The sequence below is a fragment of the Suillus bovinus genome (genome assembly GCF_016758785.1).
Source record: "Suillus bovinus strain UH-Sbo-P2 chromosome Unknown EDB93scaffold_5, whole genome shotgun sequence".
NCBI classification, from domain to species: Eukaryota; Fungi; Basidiomycota; class Agaricomycetes; order Boletales; family Suillaceae; genus Suillus; species Suillus bovinus.
The window spans coordinates 741,130-759,057 of record NW_024542061.1 but is presented as its reverse complement, the minus strand read 5'-3'; the positions used below and the strand labels follow the sequence as shown (position 1 = coordinate 759,057).

Genomic DNA, 17,928 nt, shown 5'->3' with positions numbered 1-17,928 from the left:
AAGCGATTACGGGGGACTTCAAGTCTCCAATATCGTCACAAAGTCCTAACAAGCTTCTTTAGTACCACAGTCATCACTTCACTGCTTCTATCAACATGGTCCATCTTGTCACTTCCGATAATGTGGAGTTCGTAGTCGACAAGGAGGTTGTCGAGCGCAGTGTTCTCATTAAGAACATGCTTGAAGGTACTCTTCTCTTCATCTTTGCCGTCCACAGGAGTAATTTTGATCTTGCTCAGATGTTGGAGAGTCCGATCAATCTATACCTTTGGCCAACGTCTCCTCGGCCGTACTGAGGAAGGTTAGTATCTTAGATATTTACCGATCAAACATTTTTTTCTTTACTCTAGTGGTCCAACCCACGTGCTCACACACCATTGCGCAGGTCATAGAGTACTGCGAACACCACAGGGGTGAACCCTTGCCTAGCGCAGATGCCGACCAGAATCAAGATGAGACCCGCAAGCGAACAACCGATATCAGCGAATGGGACCAGAAGTTCATAACTGTTGACCAAGAGATGTTGTTCGAGATCATCCTCGCTGCAAATTATCTCGATATCAAGTCGCTGCTGTGAGTCACAAAGTTAATAGTTACAACGCTCGCTCTTATCACCTTGAAGCGACGTTGGATGCAAAACGGTTGCCAACATGATCAAGGGAAAGACCCCTGACGAAATCCGTCGTCTCTTTAACATCGTCAATGACTTCACTCCGGAGGAAGAGGTATGTCCCGTTTTTCTCCTTCACTGTTGCTACCAGCTAAATTTTCATCAAAGGCGCAAATCAAAAAAGAGAACGTAAGTCTCAACCAGTTGACTCTTAGAAATCATCTCAAATCTCCTTCAGGAATGGGCAGAAGACCGATGAGAGACCACTTCATAGAGTTTACTGTACCAGCTATCTTTCTATCATTGTGTCATTACCCGTTTCCTTCCTACTGCAGTTCAATTTGCACTCGTAGTTTTCCTATTGAATAATAGTCGTACGCGCGCCACACAGCTAGGTTGTTTGTGCTTACATAAAGTCACAACTACTTCACGCAAACGTACTTCAGTGGACTTGTCTTCCTTTCTGCCTCGTTTATGCCACAAATTCCAACTATACCAGGAACTATCATTTCGCCTCGCTCTGAGCAAGACCGGTGGTTGAAGAGTTATGTAGCGAGACTTTGTCAGATGGACCATGAGCGGTACAGTGCCTAACTGACATACGATCCAGAAGTTCATAATCATCTTTGTCTTTAGATTTCCCGGTAGTCAGCCAGTCAGTTTTGCATTGGAACATTTGCAACAACTGGAACATCGCGAGTGAGTAGCAGACTTTTTCAGTATGAAAATCAGTCTGCGACATCTCTCATTCGTTCTGGCCAGTTACTGGGTGTGCGAGAAGTCTGATGGTGTTCGCGTCCTTTTTTTCCTTCAAACAGACCTCACATCAGGCAGTCAAGCAGTGTACCTTGTGCGCGTCCTCATTCACCTCTATGCACCCCTTTGACGTCACCTAGATCGATAGACGCAATGATTATTACGAGGTTCCAGGGTTCTGGTTTCCTCATCACGAACGACGGAAGGAGCCTTTGGGAGATACCATCGTCGATGGAGAGCTCGTCATTGATGTAGACCCTCGCACCAAGAAAGTAAGCAAGATTGGCAACACCGTTAAATGTTTCTGTTAAAATCTCACATTTTCCTCAGGAGACATTGCGGTTTCTCACGTTCGACTGCCTCGTAGTTAATGCACAGAATGTCATGTCGCGAACACTGGACAAGCGATATGGTGTATGTACTTGATTTCATCAGCCCGCATATCCAGGCGCTAATTGAGTTTGTAGCGTCTCAAAGAATGGTTTTTCAAACCCTTCTCAATGATGATGCAAGAATTTCCCCACATGGCCGCTAGTCAGGCCTTTGAGTGTGTGATCTGGCTTGGGAGTATGACCGTTCTGACACCTCCATTAGCATCAAGGTCAAGAATATCAGCTTCTCCTATGGTGTTGAAGAAGTGTTCCAGGTAGTCATTCCAGCACTACACCATGGCAATGACGGCCTCATCTATACTTGCGTGGAGACGCCATATACGCCAGGTACTGATCCAAACATGTGAGCTTGTGAGCCATGGCTATAGGACGATGCTAATTCCAATTCCAAGACTGAAGTGGAAACCTCCTTCCGAGAACTCTATTGATTTCAAGCTCGTTTTACGGTTCCCACCATTATCAGGTAATATATCGAAGCCAGACTATCACGCGAAACCGTTCTTCGCGCTTCATGTATACTGTGGCGATGAACAGGGACGACCAAAATACGAATCTTACGATGAACTCTTTGTTGACGATGATGAGTGGGAGATGTGAGGACTTTCATCCAATACTTTTTGCAGCTGACGGATAAACCTGCCAGGATGAAGTCATCGGGCGAACAAATTGATGACAGGATCGTCGAAGTTTACTGGGACCCTGTTACTTCCCATTGGCGCAAGATGCGCTTTCGGGATGATAAACTCCATGGTAACTATCGGACGGTAGTTGAGAATATCATCCAAAGCATTGCTGATGGAGTCGAGAAGGATACGGTATGCCATCTATGCGCTGTTCAGGGTCATGTGCTAAATTTAAAGTCAGCTCCTCGAGCGCTCTGCGGCAATAAGACATGCCTGGAAAGCGCGCGCCCGGCCGCAGCAGCCCTCTCAGAGAGGGCCAGACACTGCCACCCAAATGCCATCAAATGGGCCCTCGTTAGGGCATGCCCAACCACCAAATGCTCCATTAAAATATGGCCCTCTCGCCACTTCGCGTTGGAGCAGGGTGTCTGGGCCCCCAGTGTTTGCTGGTATGCATCGCTGATCCACCTAACGCATCGGAACGCTCTCTATTATGATAAGCAACTGGAATTACAAACCATTTGTACGTCCATCGGGTTGTTATCGCCTGTCGCACCCACCCTCCATCAGATCGCCCGTGGAACAACTGAGCGATGTCTCGGTTGTTGTTCTGGGTATGCATCTAGCCGGATGTGGACATGTGGAAGAATCGGCACTACACAATAGCTGGTCTCACTTGATACCCAAAGAATGGAACGCCTCTCGATTTGGCACCATCAATTTGTTTCACCTGATACATTCGCACAATGTGTAGACAGGGTCTTGTTTTGATATCAAAAAACATCAAGTGTACAAAGTCTGGAATGACTGTAAGTACACTAAGTCGTGAGGGTAAATGTCGTGACACGTCGTTAAAGCACAGTCAACATGAATTCGGATGGAAAGCAGGCACGGATGCATGTCTAGTCGTTACAGGTGATGACGGAGATAGGGAAGCAACAAGTACGTAGCGCTTTTGAGTTTGACGCCATTATTAGCGCGAGAACGGAGGAAAGAATATGCGGGAGTGCAAAAGGCGTTGCTTAGGCGTAAATCGTAAAGCTCTGGAACAGCAAGCAAGGAACAGCTTTCCGATGGAGAGGCAAAAACAAGCCTCATGTGCCCAATCTGAAAAGTTTGGGAGATGTACGCGTGAAATTACAAACTGTGAATGGTATGCAAAAGATGCGATAAAATGAGGTTGAAATGGATGAAATCTGAAACGGAGAGTTGTTGGGGTGGCGTCTGCCGGCGGCGGCGGCGAGGGAGTGGAACTGGAGTGGATGGGATTTAAGAGCGAGAAACTGGCAGGAGCTCATTGAAAGATGTTCTGGTCAAGGGAGAAGGAAGAGGCTCCGTCGGAAAAGCGATGATTATCATCTGCGAAGTCACGACACTCTGTGAAAGTGCAGGAGGGCAGTCCGAAAAGCGCGAATGAAGGCCGCGAGATGATGCCTATAGGAGGTAGCGCAAATTCGGAAGGGAAGTTCGAGGTCATGAGAGGCAACATCTGCATCAATCATACTGAAGCGAATGCTTTCTAGAGGAGCTTCGGGTATCTCAGGAGTGGATTCAAGGGATGAAACCGAGGAGTCACGACCGTGTCTCCTGCCAGTGGGAGAGTGAGGAGCCATAGAGAGTACAGCAAACTGACTCATAGGCATAGACTAAATAATGATCTCGACGGTCAGACATCACCACTATCAGTGAATAGTATCAAGGTCTTACCTGGGCGAAGTCTATGGGTGGAAGGTCGTGCAACATCAACGGGGGCGTCTGTGGGCCTATTTGCAGAGCCCGACAGGGTGATGGCGCCGCCCGCGGAGACATACGTGCTGTCCTTGTAGTTCCTGATCTGGTTCAGCCTGGTCCTGGGCCGCATCAAGGTCACGCTGTCCATCAGAAACCCGCCACCACTCAATGTCCGCGAGGACCCTACGTTCAGTCACTTCCGAGTCAGAAGAACGACGAGAGCCATGACCTGCAACACGCGTACGAGCGCTATTTACACTACCATTTGATAGCGAAGTTGGGTATGGGTTCGAGCGAACTGACAGAGATGAGAAAGAACGACGAAGGGAAGGCATTGAATGGGTGCAGTGATGTGACTACGGGTTGAAGGACCTTCCGACCAGAGATTTTAGGACCAGGAGCTGCCTACCGCAGAGCCCACTGGACGATGGCGAAGATGAGGGAGACAAAGATTGTGGGAAACTAAATATTCAGATTTTATAATTTCGGATAAATCATTTAAATGTGACCAGGGGACGATGTGAAGAGTGAGCGTCAGTGAATGTCTAAAGTGGTTCACTCACCAAATTACCAAGACACATTTATGACAACAACTTACATACATACGGTACGTACTTGAGGGAAGCACCGTGTGGGCCCGGGTACCATCAGAAGTACGTCTTGACGACAACGTTGTACTATCAACCCGCACGGCTGTCAAGTCTCACACAGCCTACCATCAACGCCCACGTCCAATCACCGTGTTAATACCCTTTGATAAGACTAACCATGGTCGGGAGACCTGCCAAATGTCCTTCAGTACCTGTTTCATATCAAGGTCTAGACTTGGCCGGGATGTCGTCAAGTATTATAATACACTGGCAGTGTTCACGCCAAGTTCAGCTGATTACCGGCAAATCCAATCGAAAACTCGTGCACGTCTTTTTCGGTCCCCCTCTTCGCACTATGTCAGTATACTGCAAGGCTTTCGTCACAGGACCAGCTTCATGCACGTAATTTCATGCCTGCTGCCTTCTTTACTCAACCAAGCGAATTGTCAAGAGGTATGGAACCGGCTAAATCGTAACCGCAAAACTAAGTCGGATCTCGAGTCGTCTCCGGTACTTATATCCTAGCGACTCGCGCTGCACATCTCACATTTGTCTACCCACCCATACTGCCAACGACGACGATGTACACCATTTACTATGGTCCAGTCATTAACCCTCAATCAGTCACAGACTACCTTGCACTTCCTCAATGTTTAAGTCTGCGTATCTGAACAGGGTAACATCGAATGGGTCGTCGAGGATGTAGAGAGCGCAAAGCTCAATGATGTCCTCACGCAGCACAATTGTACTCCTTCTGACACCACTCTCATTCGTTTAGATGACGGGGAATTCCTTATGCCTGGCTTTGTTGATACCCACACAGTCAGTCCAGTACCCTATCAGAGAGTTCATATCTTGACCCATCTTCTGTATCTGTAGCATGCATGTCAATTCCCTAACCTCGGCGTGTAAGTATTCTCACTCTATTATCTCCGACCTCTCCTTATACGCCTCTTTCAGTGGTGGGGAGATGGAGCTCCTTCAATGGCTCGACAACTACACGTTCCCGACGGAGGCTAGTTTCAAGGACGTCGAATATGCTAAACGCACTTATCCTCATGTCGTACGGCGTATAATCAACTCGGGTGTAGGTGATCGGTCTATATGCCCGGTCATCATTTTGACGCTGAATTAGACGACGACATGCTGTTATTACGGTAGTTTGCATCTAGAAGCGACCAAGGTTCTAGCCGGCCTCGTTCACGCCGCAGGTAAGGTTATCCTTGTCGCATCCGAACGTCTAGCTGACGAGGTGCAATAGGTCAAAGAGCGTTTGTCGGGGTACGTATCCTTCTGGAAAGCTACACCAAATTCTAATCGCTTGATTTGCACATCAGAAATGTAACATGAATCAGAATTCTTCACCCAATTACATCGAGCCGTCTGCCCAAGAATCTGTCGACACCACCTTGGCTTTAATCAGGCACATCGAAGAGCTACCGAAAGCTGCTTGCGGCGAGACATTGCTACATCCCATCCTCACCCCGCGTTTCGCCATCTCATGTACCGAGGAACTCTTGACGCGTCTCAGTGAAATCGCGCAGAAGAACCCAAAGCTCGCCATTCAGACGCACATCTCAGAGAATAAATCCGAAGTTCAACTGGTTAAACACCTGTTCAAGACTAAAAGTTACGCAGAGACCTATGACAAGTTTCATTTACTTCGCAATAACACTGTTTTGGCACACGGCGTCCAACTCACCGAGGATGAGATGGTGCTTATCGCTAAACGTGGTTCGGGGGTGGCACATTGCCCGACGAGCAACTTCTATCTGAGCAGTGGCATGGCTAGAGTTGGCATGCTCCTGGATCATAATGTGAAGGTTAGTCCTTCGTTTCCCAATAGCTAATTGCTATAACTAACTTCATCTTCGATCAGGTTGGACTGGGCACAGATGTCGCTGGCGGCTATTCCCCATCCATACTCACTGAGATCCGGCACGCCAGTATCGCATCCAAGATGCTCGCTATACAAGCCGATGACAAGAAATGCAAGTGCGATGGAGGCCACTCGGAGTCATCATCATCAGGCGAAGAAGACAGTCATTCGCGCAGTCGTCGCGGTCACAATCAAGATAGCGATGAGAAGCGGTCTGTACGGTTCACCAATCAGAAACTATCTATTGCTACTCTCTTGTACCTCGCTACTCTTGGTGGGGCGGGAGTTTGCTGTCTACAGGACCGTATCGGCTCGTTTGAGCAGGGGAAGGCGTTCGATGCGCTCCTGGTAAGCATCCGAGAAGACGATACGGGGAACCCTGCGGTGTGGGGCTACAACCCTGATCGCGACTTGACCCATGGTGTCACTGCGCAGAGCGCGGACAAGAACTTGATAGAATGGTTGGAACGCTTTTTGTTCTGCGGAGATGACAGGAACATTAAGAAGGTGATCGTACAAGGGAGGACGATTGGTGGACGGGATTACCATCCATTACAGTAAATACCCAGTCCGGATGTATGATTTGGATGTATAACTGCACGTTTATAGTAGTAATAGTCCCTGAGAGACTCTTGTGCTCTCATCAGTGATCATCCCTGATATGTAAGAATACAAAGCATGATAGATACAGCGGTTGGTGATAAATTATCCGTCCTTGTCTTTCTTGTAATCCCCGAACTCCCATTTAAAACAGTCCTATGAACAAGGTGTCAGAGGAATGAAATATAACGAAAGCATTCCCAGAACACTAACCACACAGTCCTCTTCTTCACGGGCGACAGGTACATCCCACTCATTCCCGTCTTCATCCGGCCAACTATCTTCCAGGTCCAAAACTTCTAGAATAACTTCCTTGATGACATGCTTACGCAAATCAACATGCCACCCCAGTTTCTGGACAGTATCATATACGATGGTTTTTCCCAGATGACATCTTGTCTCAAGAGCATACCCAGCCTGAGCGCATGGCGAGGCAACACCAGTACACGCTCCCTGAGGTATCGGATCGGCATTATGGTATATATGTGTGATAGGCACCGGAGGTCGGGAAGAATTTCCAATGGGGGGCGGAAGTGGGAGATGAAGACGGTTCGCTGCCATTCTTTCACCAGGAGCCTCGAATGCAACAGCTGGTAATCCAAAAGTAGAACCAAGGAGAGAAGCAAGACTTCCTCCGAGACTATGGCCGACAAGCCATATATCAGCGAAAGGGTATAGAAATATCAGATCTTTCACAAGTTTCTGCGCGATGCGAAGATGTGAATCTATGTGGTGGTTGATGGAGATGATCGACTTACGACGCCGGTGGAATAGAAGAGGCTGTCCTGTATGAGAGCTTTGGACAAGCATGTGTCATCGCATCGTTGGTGTAGGGTTGACCAGGAATAACAGTTGCAGACCGTAGAGAACACCCATGAGAAATCAACGCGGGCGCAACAGCACGAGAAGAGTAGATTATCGTTTAGTTTATCTTTCTTTGATGTAGGTCCTTGAAGTGTGGTTCCTTTGATTGCGAGTACGATTGTAGAACTATCTCTAGAAGTGAAAACGTGGCCACGGAATCCGTCTTCGTCAGTATCCCACCCGAATGGAAAGCTCTAAAAGGGTTGATAAAGAGTGAGCATAAGTAGCAGGGAGACGCACTCACAGCATTGACGTCCCAGGATGAATCGAGGTCGTACCAGTTCTTGTGACCTGGAAGTTGGTACGCATTGGCAGTCATGCGTGCCAATTGTGAGAGTGTATGCCTGTCTTCTACGTCTGGTCCTGGGACTACCATCTGTTCCCATTCGATGGGCTCAGTCTCGGCATGAAGAAGTGATCGTAACCGAGCGTGCTCGTGAGCATCGAGAGATTTCGGGCGGTAGACAGTTATTGGTCGGGTCTTTAGAGAGATTGCGGGTGGCTCGGACGGTGGTGTAATATATGGAGCGATGAGAGGGAGTTGATCGTCTGCAACAGGAAGATTGAATTGATTGTGGAGATCGAAGTTGACCCGGTTTGGGGCGACAGTTGCGTCGGAGGCGATGACAACTCGAAGGATGTGAAGAAGAGTTGTGATATGAAGCAGATCAGGATACATGTTAGATATTGTGATAAATCATCGAGAGAATGTTAGGTGAGGACAGCGACCTACTACTCTCCTGCTTTGCTCTGCCGAAGTACTGTCTGACATAATTTTAAATGGGAGGCTGACCACGTGAACCGGTGTCTATCTCTTACCAGGGGCATCTCTCGTCCAGTCACTATTCGACAGTTCAAACTAGGGTCATTCACTGTCTCGTTATTCATCCACTCGCCCACGCCCATAGCGCTCCGAGATCGAATGACCGTATTTTACTAACCATGCGGATGCGGGAGTGATTTCCATGCTACGATCTTGTAATGAGCGGCAGAGGTAGATTGACAATGCTCGAAGAAGCGAAGTGCTTGACAGAGATACACCGGTTATGCCCTTGTGCTCCGATTACTATGGAGTTTGCGAAGCGAAGGACTAGATCTTTCCTGGCCGGGTTGTTGCGTTTGACAAGTCAAGGGTCAGGAAGGGTCGAATGACTATCTGTGACGAAAGGCATATGTCGATAATAGGGTTGTCGACTTGTCTTTCCTGATGGTGTTTTTCCCGTACAGTTGGTTAAAAGTCAAGAAGATCCATTGCTGTATGCGCGACACATTACTGCAGGTATCAATCTCCTGCACTTTTTTCCTGTCAGTGAATACCATGGCCATTCCATTACTCCTGTCCAGACTACAAAACCATTTGATACCAGTGCCCACGAATGTCATCCGGGGAAGCACCCTGAGCACCTTTCCCTTTCTCGTCCTTCCAACGCAGGGTCATCCCAAGACAAATCGGTGTGATTTAGCAAAGGTGAAGTGGTCAGCACCGTGGTAGCGTTCTTCAAGTTAAGTCATGCACAAGGCAGTAGCACTATCCTGCGTCCCTGCTGGGGTTGCTACCTTGACACTCTAGATCTATACTATACACGATATGGATAATTTATCGGTGTTCGACAAACTACTTAAGGCTTAACTACAACGAATATTAATGATACCAAAATTATACAGTATTCTTCACAATCCACTCCCTAATAAATGTACTGCTCAATTTTGTCTGCTTCAACATCTCCATGTCCTCATGGTCCAGCTTTTCGCTTTCTGAAGAAATAACGTCGATGACGAATGTACGGAGGGGCGGCAATGACTCGGCGGAACGTTTTTTGTCAACTGTATGAGTGTCAGTAGATAATTCCAGAAAACCGTTGAGGTACTTACTTGACTCTGCACCGGCCAGAGTCTCCACACTGACTACCAGCGCCTGAATATTAGGATCCCAACCAGTAGGACCATACACATCCCGTATTGCAACGAATTCATATTCAAGGTCAGGGCGGAAGAACTGCAGGAAAGAGCGTGTTCTTTCAATGCGTACGGTCATTGACTGCAAGACATGCTTATTCGATTTATTCTTCAACAGCTCGTCATCTCGAGGATAAGTTCAGTCGCAGGAGCGACAGCTTACAAGGCATTATCGTACCTGTAATACCGATAATAACCTTGCTACTGGCTATCCAGGCTGCCATGCTAAGCAGTATTTTGTGTCCTGCATGCAAGTGATCGAAAGTGCCACCAAGCGCGACGACAGGGTAGGATGACGAGGAATTATCACCGCTAGGAGTGACATATACGGAATGCTTCACGTGAGCTTCGATGGATTTATCTGGAACGACAAATACTTTGGGAAGGGTCTCAATAGAGTCAGGGATATGGGGTACAGGGGGGTCTTGATGATTCCACCATGAGGAGTGTGTACGGAATGAGTGGAGAGGGACTCACCGCCCTGGATTAGGAAGCACATATCCATACCACTCCCAAAATTAGTTGGGAACCTTTCTGAAGGATCCTTGAGCATGATGCTAACGTCCAGTAAGATCTTTCCCAAGTCCTGTGCTGTCTTGGTTGCTTTGACATAGACGTATGTTAGAAGCCTTTGGACATTATCCCACTGTTTTACGCGGTTGGATGGCGATTCTGCTGTACGGAATAGCTGAGAAACCAAGACGATGGTTAAGGCTTCTGTAGTAGCCGCGGTGACAGAGGCAATTGCTGGGCCCAGTTGATGAGGGGCACTGATGTCGTGTAGATGGGCAAATAGGACAGTACGTTTAATACTGCTCATGTTAGAAAATCTACTTGCAGGATGCTCCGAAAGCAATGCTTTTGTTGTTTCTTATCCATTGGCTAGTGATGGCGAACTTGGATGACACGATCGTGGTCAATACTCTAAACGTGAGAAAATAGATACTATTTTAATCAAGATGTGTGAGAACCAATTTCCCTTTCCAACCATACATTGGCACGACGTGTACATTGGCATGATGGGTGGACGTCAACGCCCTCGACGTTCTCAACGGCCTACTCGAGTCTTACACCTTCCTTTCTCTATATCGCGCTCACCGCGCTCACTAGTTGAGACATTTGCTTCAAGCTGCATTCTACAGAGTCACCAATTAATAACAGCGGGCGGCTAGCTTCTCCTGTTAAATAATATTTTCATGGCTTCATCACCACAGATCTCACTTTCTTTCTCCCCATCTTCTTCGAGCTCTGTCACTGCTCCGAAGAAGCACAGTCCTACTCACTTACCATTACCGTCATCAAACTTCAGCGCTGCTCCTGTACAACGCCTTCAGGACAGCGCGCAGGCTCTTCACAGGTCTGCAAGCTTGGGTTCAAAATCAGCAAGTTTACACAATCGTTCCACATCTAATGCTGCTACTCTTAAAACAACTTCCTTACCTCGGGGTCCCCGAGCCTATCCCTTGTCATCCCCTCCGACTGTCACCACTTTTCAACTACCTCAAATCCCAATTCCAAGTACAACTCATGCAGGTGGCATTCTACCTTCCTCGTCATTCTTTCACCCTTCTAGACCAATTCATTCTCGCCCTTCATCATCCATATCCTTGACCTCTAATGATATCCTTCCTCATTTCCATTCGGCTCCCCCAGACCAACACCCTTTATCTAGCTTGACTACCCGTATCTCTCACGAGTCTGACCTGAGGAGCTATGGCGATCCTGCTTCCATAAGAGACGCCAGTGGTCAACTATCTAAACGGCTAAAACAAAGTCGTGAACCTCTACTTCCCCTCAACAACAAACACGTTGTTGCAAGTGCTAGCGCTCCTGTCCGCACTTCCATGCACTTAGATCCTTCTTATAAGATAACTAGTACAAACCGAATGCGAACCAGCTTCGAACGCATGTTCCGCGGTCTCAGCTTCGATAGCATAGGGAGACCGAGTAGTAGCCTCGGTCATACTATGAGTCCCCGCTTATCTTATGCAGAAGAGCACTCACCTGTTGATAGCTTATCACCCCGTCCACACCGAATAAAATCTTCTCCTTCCCCGCCACTCATTCGCATTGCTTCTAGCAATTCTCGATCATTCTCTCCAACTCCAAACCATATCTTTATATCAGTCCCTCCCGATAATCATGTGCCACTCTCTGCGATGCCCAGTGTTCCTATGCGACGCGTATACCAGCAGCATCCTTCAAACAATCGATTCTTTTGCAACGGCCGACTACTTACAGGTGGCGATTCTCCTTGGGCTTTTATTGCGTCTCTCACACTCGTACTTGGCCTATCTGGAGTCTGGTTTGGAACAACATGTGTATGGTATTGGCATAATGCAAGTCCCGCTGTCGCAGCGGTGGGAGCGTACATGACCTTGCTGACTGTGTCCTGCATGCTGAATACGGTGGGTAATTAAAATTGTTTGTGACGCCATCGCCCGCTCAATAATTTGAAGGCCTGTCGTGATCCTGGCATCTTACCTCGTAATCTAGACTCGGATCCACCTTTCCCTCCTACGTCACCTTCAGATGATGCTGTCAGGCAACCTTTGCCTCGAGATATCAAGGTACGCGATGAAAGGTGAGTAATTAGTCTCTAGTAAGCCGATATGTATGATGAACACACATGCGCAGTGTACGTACCAAATACTGCTTAACGTGCAAAACGTATCGCCCGCCTCGCTCTAGCCATTGCAAAATGGTACGTGATTTTGTTACCATCATAATGAACTGTTACACAACTTCTGACAGTGTGATAACTGTGTCGATGGCTGTGATCACCATTGTCAGTGGGTAAATAACTGTATTGGGCGGCGCAATTATACCTTTTTCTTTGCGTTCCTGGTATCTGCTGTAAGTACTGCGAACCTCAGCCCGACCAGTACAATAGTAATGTTTGCCAGGTCTTAACCCTATGCCTCGTAATCTGCACATCCGCCTTACACCTCTATCTCCTGACTCGTCGAGATGATATCGAATTCAGCAGTGCGTTGAGGGAAGGCGCAGGTAGTGCTGTGGCATTTTCGTTAGCTATCACTGTTATATGGCCCGTTACAGCCCTCCTTGTCTATCACATGAGGGTGAGCTCCAAACTTTCCCCCTCATACATAGTGGTTTGCTCACTGGAACATTTGGCGCAGCTATTATTGCTAAACATTACCACTATTGAACAAGTAGGTCGCGGACATCGACAGTCCCTGCACTTTACTGATGGTGTGGACACAGATTAGAGCTCAAGCGCACAAGTCTCTTGTGCCAGGTCCTGTTCCTCCCAATCCATATTCATATGGTTCATGGCGACACAACCTCATGGAAGTGTTGTGCCGACCAGCAGGATTTTCATGGCTCGATGCTCATGCTCCTGTTACTGAAGACAAACGGCGGATAAACCCTGGTCTTGAAGATGCGAGTCCGAGGTGGGAGGAGACAGACGCTAGAAGAGCCGCGGAAGAAATCGTCGCGATTTAAAATTGGAAGTGCTTCTAGATCTATCCCTTGCAATTCAATTTTTGGCTTGCACTGCTCCACCTTGTGCTTCCATACACCCTGAGTGTGAACAAATTATCAATGGTGCGAAAAGATAATTTTTGACCGCAGAGAGCCGAAATTTCCATTGGTTGAACGTGAATTTATGTGAATTTCTGACAGCAGCTTGAGAACGTGGTCGCCGTCAACATGTACGTACAACTCGGCAGTGTCACGCATTCGCATAATTGAGTCAGCGAAGGCGCTGGCATCAGAACGTAGCGTGTGGAACTCGCGCACATGGTGTACAAGAATGGCCTCGACCAGCGGGCCGGAGACTGAAATTGTATCGGAGATTTAACATCATGATACGGCACTCCATGCCATCACCCTCATACTCGCATCTCAAGTCGTCAACCCCTCACGCGGGTGTTCAGAAACGCATTCAAGGTACGAAACCAACAAATTTGCAGGCGGACAATCCGTTCTACTAACAAAGTTGTTCAGTTGTTTAGGCATTTCGTCACCGGCTCTGTGATCCACTGTACGTATAACCTTCGGTTGTATGCCATTTCGGAGCCATTCAGCCTGGTTACAGTAGCAATTGTTATAACCGGCTGACGAATGGAACCTGCTACTGTACAAGACCCAGTGAACGAATCGCAGTCAGTGCCGCAGCAGCCGAATCCACAATCTGCAAAGCCGTCCTCAAGAAAGACACGGCAGAAGAAACAAACAAACTCTTCGGAATCTTCGCGCCCCGCGCCGAACTCATCTAACTCCCGCCGACCGTCATCAGGCCGACGGGGCAGCAATAACGCTACTACAGTCGAGAATCCTCAAACAACGAGCACTGGTACAGGATTTTTCTTTGAACATTTTTGATCGTGATTATTTACACTGCTCCGTTAAGCCGCTCGGCCTGCTACTGATCAGCATCAACAAGACGCCGCGCGTTTTCGAGGCATACCGCTCCCTTCCTATCCAGCCCCTCTTCATTACATGATGAATCACAATTACCATCCCATGAACCCATCCCCTTTCACCCAACAACACCCTTCCGGGGGCTATGCTCCAACCGGCTCTGTTAATGGCGCGACTGGCCCTGGTATGCCCAGTCACTCCGCTCAGTATTATCCCATCCACCCGACGTATCCACCCGCTCCACATGGCTATGCCCCGTATTATCCTCAACAAATGATGATGTACGGTGCACCCCGTTCCAGTCCAACAGTACCAGAACAGCCCCAGCCATCTAGCGCAGCATCGTCCGTACCAGCTTCTACCCCTGCGGTGATTGGTAAGCGGAAAAGAAAGTTGGAGCCCTCGCGTAGCAAGGTCACCGTGGAGAAGGATTCGGATCAAGAAGGTCCGTCAGGGAGTGATGTTCCGGTAAAACGAAGCACTCCCCCTGCTACGCCGACTACGTCTGATTCGAAGAAGCGTACAAAAACACAAAGAGCTTGTGATAGCTGCAGAAGTCGCAAAATAAGGTGCGGTTGGATTTTTTCCTTGGTGCTGTCTGACTCAAATACTTGCTTCCTTTTATCGTTCTCAGATGCGACGTTCTTCCAGATTCAGAACCTCCGCTGTGTCAGCACTGCAAACAATATGGGTTTGAGTGCACATTCTTTTTGCCCATAACAGAAACGCGTTTCAAGAAGAAAAAATTGGAAGAAGAAGCCGCAGAAAAAGACAAAGAAAAGGAGAAGTCCACGGACACTCGACGAAATACGTCGTCTCCTCAAGCTGAATCCGGAGATCTAAGAGTTTTTGGTTTGTCTTATGTACCTCGTTTTTTTCTGTTTGATCTAATTTTTTTTTCAGGACCAACAGCTGCTGTACATCTTTTGCATTCACAACCTATAATTTCTTCCCGGATATACGAGTCTTATGACCAACGTTATCACCACACTTGGGAAGTATCAAAAAACGGCGACGGCGTAATTACCGTCCAAGATGTTCCAGGGGATGAGAAACAAGTTTCTCATCCAAAGCCCATCGATTTGCGACTCGAACCCGAAGTCCTCCAAAATCTCCTTAATGCTTATTTCAATGAGATTGCCCCTCTCTTGCCTGTTGTATCACAAACAGAATTCCTGGCGAATCCTTCTCCTTCTCCCATTCTCTTGTATTCTATGTGCCTGGTTGCTGCTGCAAGGAGGGAGGTGCCGCAGAGTGTATTTGACTCCATTCGATATGCGGTCAATGGCGTGATCAAGGCTGAAGATGTTTTATCTACAGCCTCTATCGCGAACGTGCAAGCCTTACTTATTCTTAGTATGGTGGGTGACAGCCATTCTCAATTCGTTCCGAATGCTCTTTCGGCACTCTGGATTCGGTTGGGTACGGCGATCCGAATGGTAGGTTTTTTGTTGTCAACTTACTTTTGGATCTAATCGAGCATGCCAGGCTCAAGACTTGGGGCTTCACCGAGCAGAGTCGGTCAAACAGAGCGTTGAGCTGCGAAGACGTTTGTGGGGCGCATGTGTCATTTGTGACAGATGGTATGGATATATTGGGATGAGTCAATCAATCGCTGACTATTTTTGAAGGACAAGTTTGACGTATGGCCACCCATACATGATTGATGTACAAGACTGTGATGCTAGGCTTCCTTCATCCGGCGATCCCAATGATTTATACATGGATGAACTGGTCAGGTTGAGCGTGATACTGGGAAGGGTGCTCAAGACCATTTACAGGTCTGTAAATATACATTTTTTGTTATCACTGTGAAGTTCACTTGCGCAACTGTCTATAGCCCGTCTGGCCTGATGTTTACCACGGATGATATGCTGTACAGCCTACTGTCCGACCTCGAGTCGTGGAAGAAAAACCTCCCAGAGAACCTACAATATCGTGGTACTGACACACCCCAGGATGCTGGTACGTGGTCGCTTGCTCTTGACGTTTCTTGATGAAGGTCTAATCACAATGTCCCAGGGCTCTTGCACCTCCTGTACTGCTCGGTGTGCATGATTTTCTGGCGGGTTTTCATGCGCATATCTTATGCTTGCCCCGCACATCTGAAATTCGGGTTAACCGTCGAGACATGGACTTCTTTAGTTCAACTGACCAATGAATCGATTGATTGGCTTGATACTCACGAACGAATGTATGACGTTTGGTTACTAGTCCCTTACGCGGCAACGTCCTGCGCACTTGTCCAGGTTTGTACTCAGATGGCATTTATATTCTTGTGCTAATTGTATTGTAGTACCATACATGGGCAAGGCGGCAAGATGCTGAAGCGGCTACTAAGCTTAGAAAGCTTCGGGATTGCGTTCGGAGATGGGAAGGTTCCATCTCTCCCGACCACATGTCTGCCCGACGAAAGGTAGCTCCCGACTTTCCCATGCTATCTCTCGGCATCATTTGATTGATTCGTGTTTTAGACAGCCGAAATTATTACTCTTCTGTATGAGGCCACTCAGGGTCCTCCCCTCCCTCTTGACCAAGCACCTCTGTTGAATCCTACGGGCGGTGTAAAGGGTAAACGGGTTTTGAGTGGTCTGGAGTATAAGAAAGATCCTTCGCGTCCTGGTGGAGGATTCTTCGTTGCGCACGGTGAGGCTCGCAGTGGTGATTATGAGGGTGTACCTCGGGGCACGATCGTGACGTCATCTGATGATGATGAAGCAGAAGGTTCGTCTTAATGCAGCGACTAGAATCTATAGAGACGCGACTAAGCTGGTTGATTGCTAGCGGGAGACACTGAGAATTCGCAGCGGCCTGGCTCGTCGCTGGTCACTATAACCCCACTTCCATCTACACGTGGTGATGGGGCTAGCTTCCCTAATATGAACCCTGTTTTGAACAGTGTCAAGAACGACACGCCTAGTAGCGTGCAAGTCCTCAACGTGCTTGACGTTCCGCAGGCGTCAAATACGCTTGAGCAATTCGCGATGGCCGATGTTGGCCTCCTTGAGGGAATCCCTGGAGGTATGTTTGACTGGGGTATGTCCTTCTGTTTCACTCTGAAATACGTGATGGTGTTTTAATTGCGTTAGGTCAATGGGACTCTTTCTTCTCTCGGTTCAATCCATCCACTAGTGTTGGGCGACAACAACAAATAGGAGTAAACACACCATCGGTCTAGTCAATTGCAGCAGACTGTATAGTTAGCATGGACACGTCAATCATCTTTATGGTTCCGAAGTATGGAGGAACTCTAATTTTATTCTGATTGTATTATTATGCCGACACATTTGTTTGAAACTTTGAATTTTTTATACGAACGTTGACTGTTAACGGAGCTGTACATTCAGACTTTACCATAACAGTGAACACCTATGTTTTGTGTACACTAGCTAGGGATGGACTTGATGTGCAGTGGGGTCCGGGAAGGAAGGGTCTCAAGGCAACAGCGACCCTGAAGGCCTCAGACCATTTTTGTACAGAAGAATAGAAGCAACTCCGTTTCAGGCCCTAGATCTCATGATGCGGCTCCAAGACA

At 47.8% G+C, this 17,928-nt stretch overlaps 8 protein-coding genes across 8 annotated transcripts; 5 read left to right on the top strand and 3 right to left on the bottom strand.

Moving 5' to 3' along the window:
• Positions 1 to 11: 11 nt before the first annotated feature.
• On the top strand, positions 12 to 908 carry EDB93DRAFT_671116 (Skp1 family, dimerization domain-containing protein). Its single transcript, XM_041457059.1, has 6 exons — positions 12 to 186; positions 240 to 301; positions 386 to 573; positions 623 to 725; positions 779 to 799; positions 849 to 908. Exons 1-6 carry the CDS (start codon positions 96 to 98, stop codon positions 867 to 869), a joined length of 486 nt encoding a protein of 161 aa, XP_041312204.1. The 5' UTR covers positions 12 to 95; the 3' UTR covers positions 870 to 908.
• Positions 909 to 1,075: 167 nt separating this feature from the next.
• Positions 1,076 to 3,127, top strand: EDB93DRAFT_1121572 (mRNA capping enzyme, catalytic domain-containing protein). The gene is made up of 10 exons (XM_041448557.1): positions 1,076 to 1,191; positions 1,247 to 1,309; positions 1,373 to 1,460; positions 1,507 to 1,638; positions 1,697 to 1,780; positions 1,834 to 1,913; positions 1,961 to 2,101; positions 2,151 to 2,351; positions 2,402 to 2,573; positions 2,623 to 3,127. The coding sequence occupies exons 1-10, from the start codon at positions 1,085 to 1,087 to the stop codon at positions 2,842 to 2,844; spliced, it is 1,290 nt and encodes a 429-aa protein (XP_041312203.1). The 5' UTR covers positions 1,076 to 1,084; the 3' UTR covers positions 2,845 to 3,127.
• A 523-nt stretch (positions 3,128 to 3,650) lies between these two features.
• EDB93DRAFT_1246311 (uncharacterized protein) lies at positions 3,651 to 4,447 on the bottom strand (the record flags this gene model as incomplete). The annotated part of the gene is made up of 4 exons (XM_041452430.1): positions 3,651 to 3,815; positions 3,869 to 4,027; positions 4,089 to 4,136; positions 4,193 to 4,447. 4 exons carry the CDS (start codon positions 4,445 to 4,447, stop codon positions 3,651 to 3,653), a joined length of 627 nt encoding a protein of 208 aa, XP_041312202.1.
• Positions 4,448 to 5,283: 836 nt separating this feature from the next.
• Positions 5,284 to 7,142, top strand: EDB93DRAFT_1246310 (uncharacterized protein; the record flags this gene model as incomplete). Its single annotated transcript, XM_041452429.1, has 8 exons — positions 5,284 to 5,307; positions 5,378 to 5,524; positions 5,582 to 5,610; positions 5,663 to 5,789; positions 5,838 to 5,913; positions 5,964 to 5,983; positions 6,040 to 6,525; positions 6,582 to 7,142. The coding sequence occupies 8 exons, from the start codon at positions 5,284 to 5,286 to the stop codon at positions 7,140 to 7,142; spliced, it is 1,470 nt and encodes a 489-aa protein (XP_041312201.1).
• A 72-nt stretch (positions 7,143 to 7,214) lies between these two features.
• Positions 7,215 to 9,015, bottom strand: EDB93DRAFT_671405 (alpha beta-hydrolase). Its single transcript, XM_041457061.1, has 5 exons — positions 8,865 to 9,015; positions 8,290 to 8,810; positions 7,940 to 8,239; positions 7,395 to 7,883; positions 7,215 to 7,337 (listed from the first exon to the last, which is right to left on the bottom strand). The coding sequence occupies exons 2-5, from the start codon at positions 8,722 to 8,724 to the stop codon at positions 7,287 to 7,289; spliced, it is 1,275 nt and encodes a 424-aa protein (XP_041312200.1). The 5' UTR covers positions 8,725 to 8,810; positions 8,865 to 9,015; the 3' UTR covers positions 7,215 to 7,286.
• Positions 9,016 to 9,587: 572 nt separating this feature from the next.
• EDB93DRAFT_671313 (uncharacterized protein) lies at positions 9,588 to 10,909 on the bottom strand. Its single transcript, XM_041457060.1, has 4 exons — positions 10,479 to 10,909; positions 10,180 to 10,425; positions 9,918 to 10,127; positions 9,588 to 9,869 (listed from the first exon to the last, which is right to left on the bottom strand). Exons 1-4 carry the CDS (start codon positions 10,819 to 10,821, stop codon positions 9,703 to 9,705), a joined length of 966 nt encoding a protein of 321 aa, XP_041312199.1. The 5' UTR covers positions 10,822 to 10,909; the 3' UTR covers positions 9,588 to 9,702.
• A 288-nt stretch (positions 10,910 to 11,197) lies between these two features.
• EDB93DRAFT_1058941 (DHHC palmitoyltransferase-domain-containing protein) lies at positions 11,198 to 13,454 on the top strand (the record flags this gene model as incomplete). Its single annotated transcript, XM_041444790.1, has 7 exons — positions 11,198 to 12,409; positions 12,461 to 12,585; positions 12,639 to 12,705; positions 12,756 to 12,857; positions 12,908 to 13,084; positions 13,145 to 13,177; positions 13,230 to 13,454. Coding segments are annotated over 7 exons (1,941 nt in total), but the record flags the coding sequence as incomplete, so codon positions are not given.
• Positions 13,455 to 13,853: 399 nt separating this feature from the next.
• On the top strand, positions 13,854 to 17,928 carry EDB93DRAFT_670704 (fungal-specific transcription factor domain-containing protein). The gene is made up of 12 exons (XM_041457055.1): positions 13,854 to 13,919; positions 13,977 to 14,325; positions 14,383 to 14,962; positions 15,028 to 15,245; positions 15,297 to 15,832; positions 15,882 to 15,976; positions 16,025 to 16,174; positions 16,234 to 16,358; positions 16,416 to 16,642; positions 16,690 to 16,809; positions 16,868 to 17,117; positions 17,178 to 17,928. The coding sequence occupies exons 2-12, from the start codon at positions 14,094 to 14,096 to the stop codon at positions 17,471 to 17,473; spliced, it is 2,829 nt and encodes a 942-aa protein (XP_041312197.1). The 5' UTR covers positions 13,854 to 13,919; positions 13,977 to 14,093; the 3' UTR covers positions 17,474 to 17,928.

Bases quoted from the DNA above. Each gene is read 5' to 3' on its own strand.
- EDB93DRAFT_671313 (XM_041457060.1), bottom strand. From the start codon at position 10,821: ATGAGCAGTATTAAACGTACTGTCCTATTTGCCCATCTACACGACATC. The intron at 10,128-10,179 runs GTACGATAATGC...CTTATCCTCGAG, and splicing joins GGTTATTATCGGTATTACAG to ATGACGAGCTGTTGAAGAAT. The intron at 9,870-9,917 runs GTAAGTACCTCA...ACACTCATACAG, and splicing joins TCTGGCCGGTGCAGAGTCAA to TTGACAAAAAACGTTCCGCC.
- EDB93DRAFT_671405 (XM_041457061.1), bottom strand. From the start codon at position 8,724: ATGTATCCTGATCTGCTTCATATCACAACTCTTCTTCACATCCTTCGA. The intron at 8,240-8,289 runs GTGAGTGCGTCT...CAACCCTTTTAG, and splicing joins CATCCTGGGACGTCAATGCT to AGCTTTCCATTCGGGTGGGA. The intron at 7,884-7,939 runs GTAAGTCGATCA...CGCATCGCGCAG, and splicing joins TCTTCTATTCCACCGGCGTC to AAACTTGTGAAAGATCTGAT.
- EDB93DRAFT_1121572 (XM_041448557.1), top strand. From the start codon at position 1,085: ATGCCACAAATTCCAACTATACCAGGAACTATCATTTCGCCTCGCTCT. The intron at 1,192-1,246 runs GTACAGTGCCTA...CTTTGTCTTTAG, and splicing joins TGTCAGATGGACCATGAGCG to ATTTCCCGGTAGTCAGCCAG. The intron at 1,310-1,372 runs GTGAGTAGCAGA...CGTTCTGGCCAG, and splicing joins CAACAACTGGAACATCGCGA to TTACTGGGTGTGCGAGAAGT.
- EDB93DRAFT_671116 (XM_041457059.1), top strand. From the start codon at position 96: ATGGTCCATCTTGTCACTTCCGATAATGTGGAGTTCGTAGTCGACAAG. The intron at 726-778 runs GTATGTCCCGTT...TTTTCATCAAAG, and splicing joins ACTTCACTCCGGAGGAAGAG to GCGCAAATCAAAAAAGAGAA. The intron at 800-848 runs GTAAGTCTCAAC...AATCTCCTTCAG, and splicing joins CGCAAATCAAAAAAGAGAAC to GAATGGGCAGAAGACCGATG.
- EDB93DRAFT_670704 (XM_041457055.1), top strand. From the start codon at position 14,094: ATGGAACCTGCTACTGTACAAGACCCAGTGAACGAATCGCAGTCAGTG. The intron at 16,175-16,233 runs GTCTGTAAATAT...AACTGTCTATAG, and splicing joins GTGCTCAAGACCATTTACAG to CCCGTCTGGCCTGATGTTTA. The intron at 16,810-16,867 runs GTAGCTCCCGAC...TTCGTGTTTTAG, and splicing joins ACATGTCTGCCCGACGAAAG to ACAGCCGAAATTATTACTCT.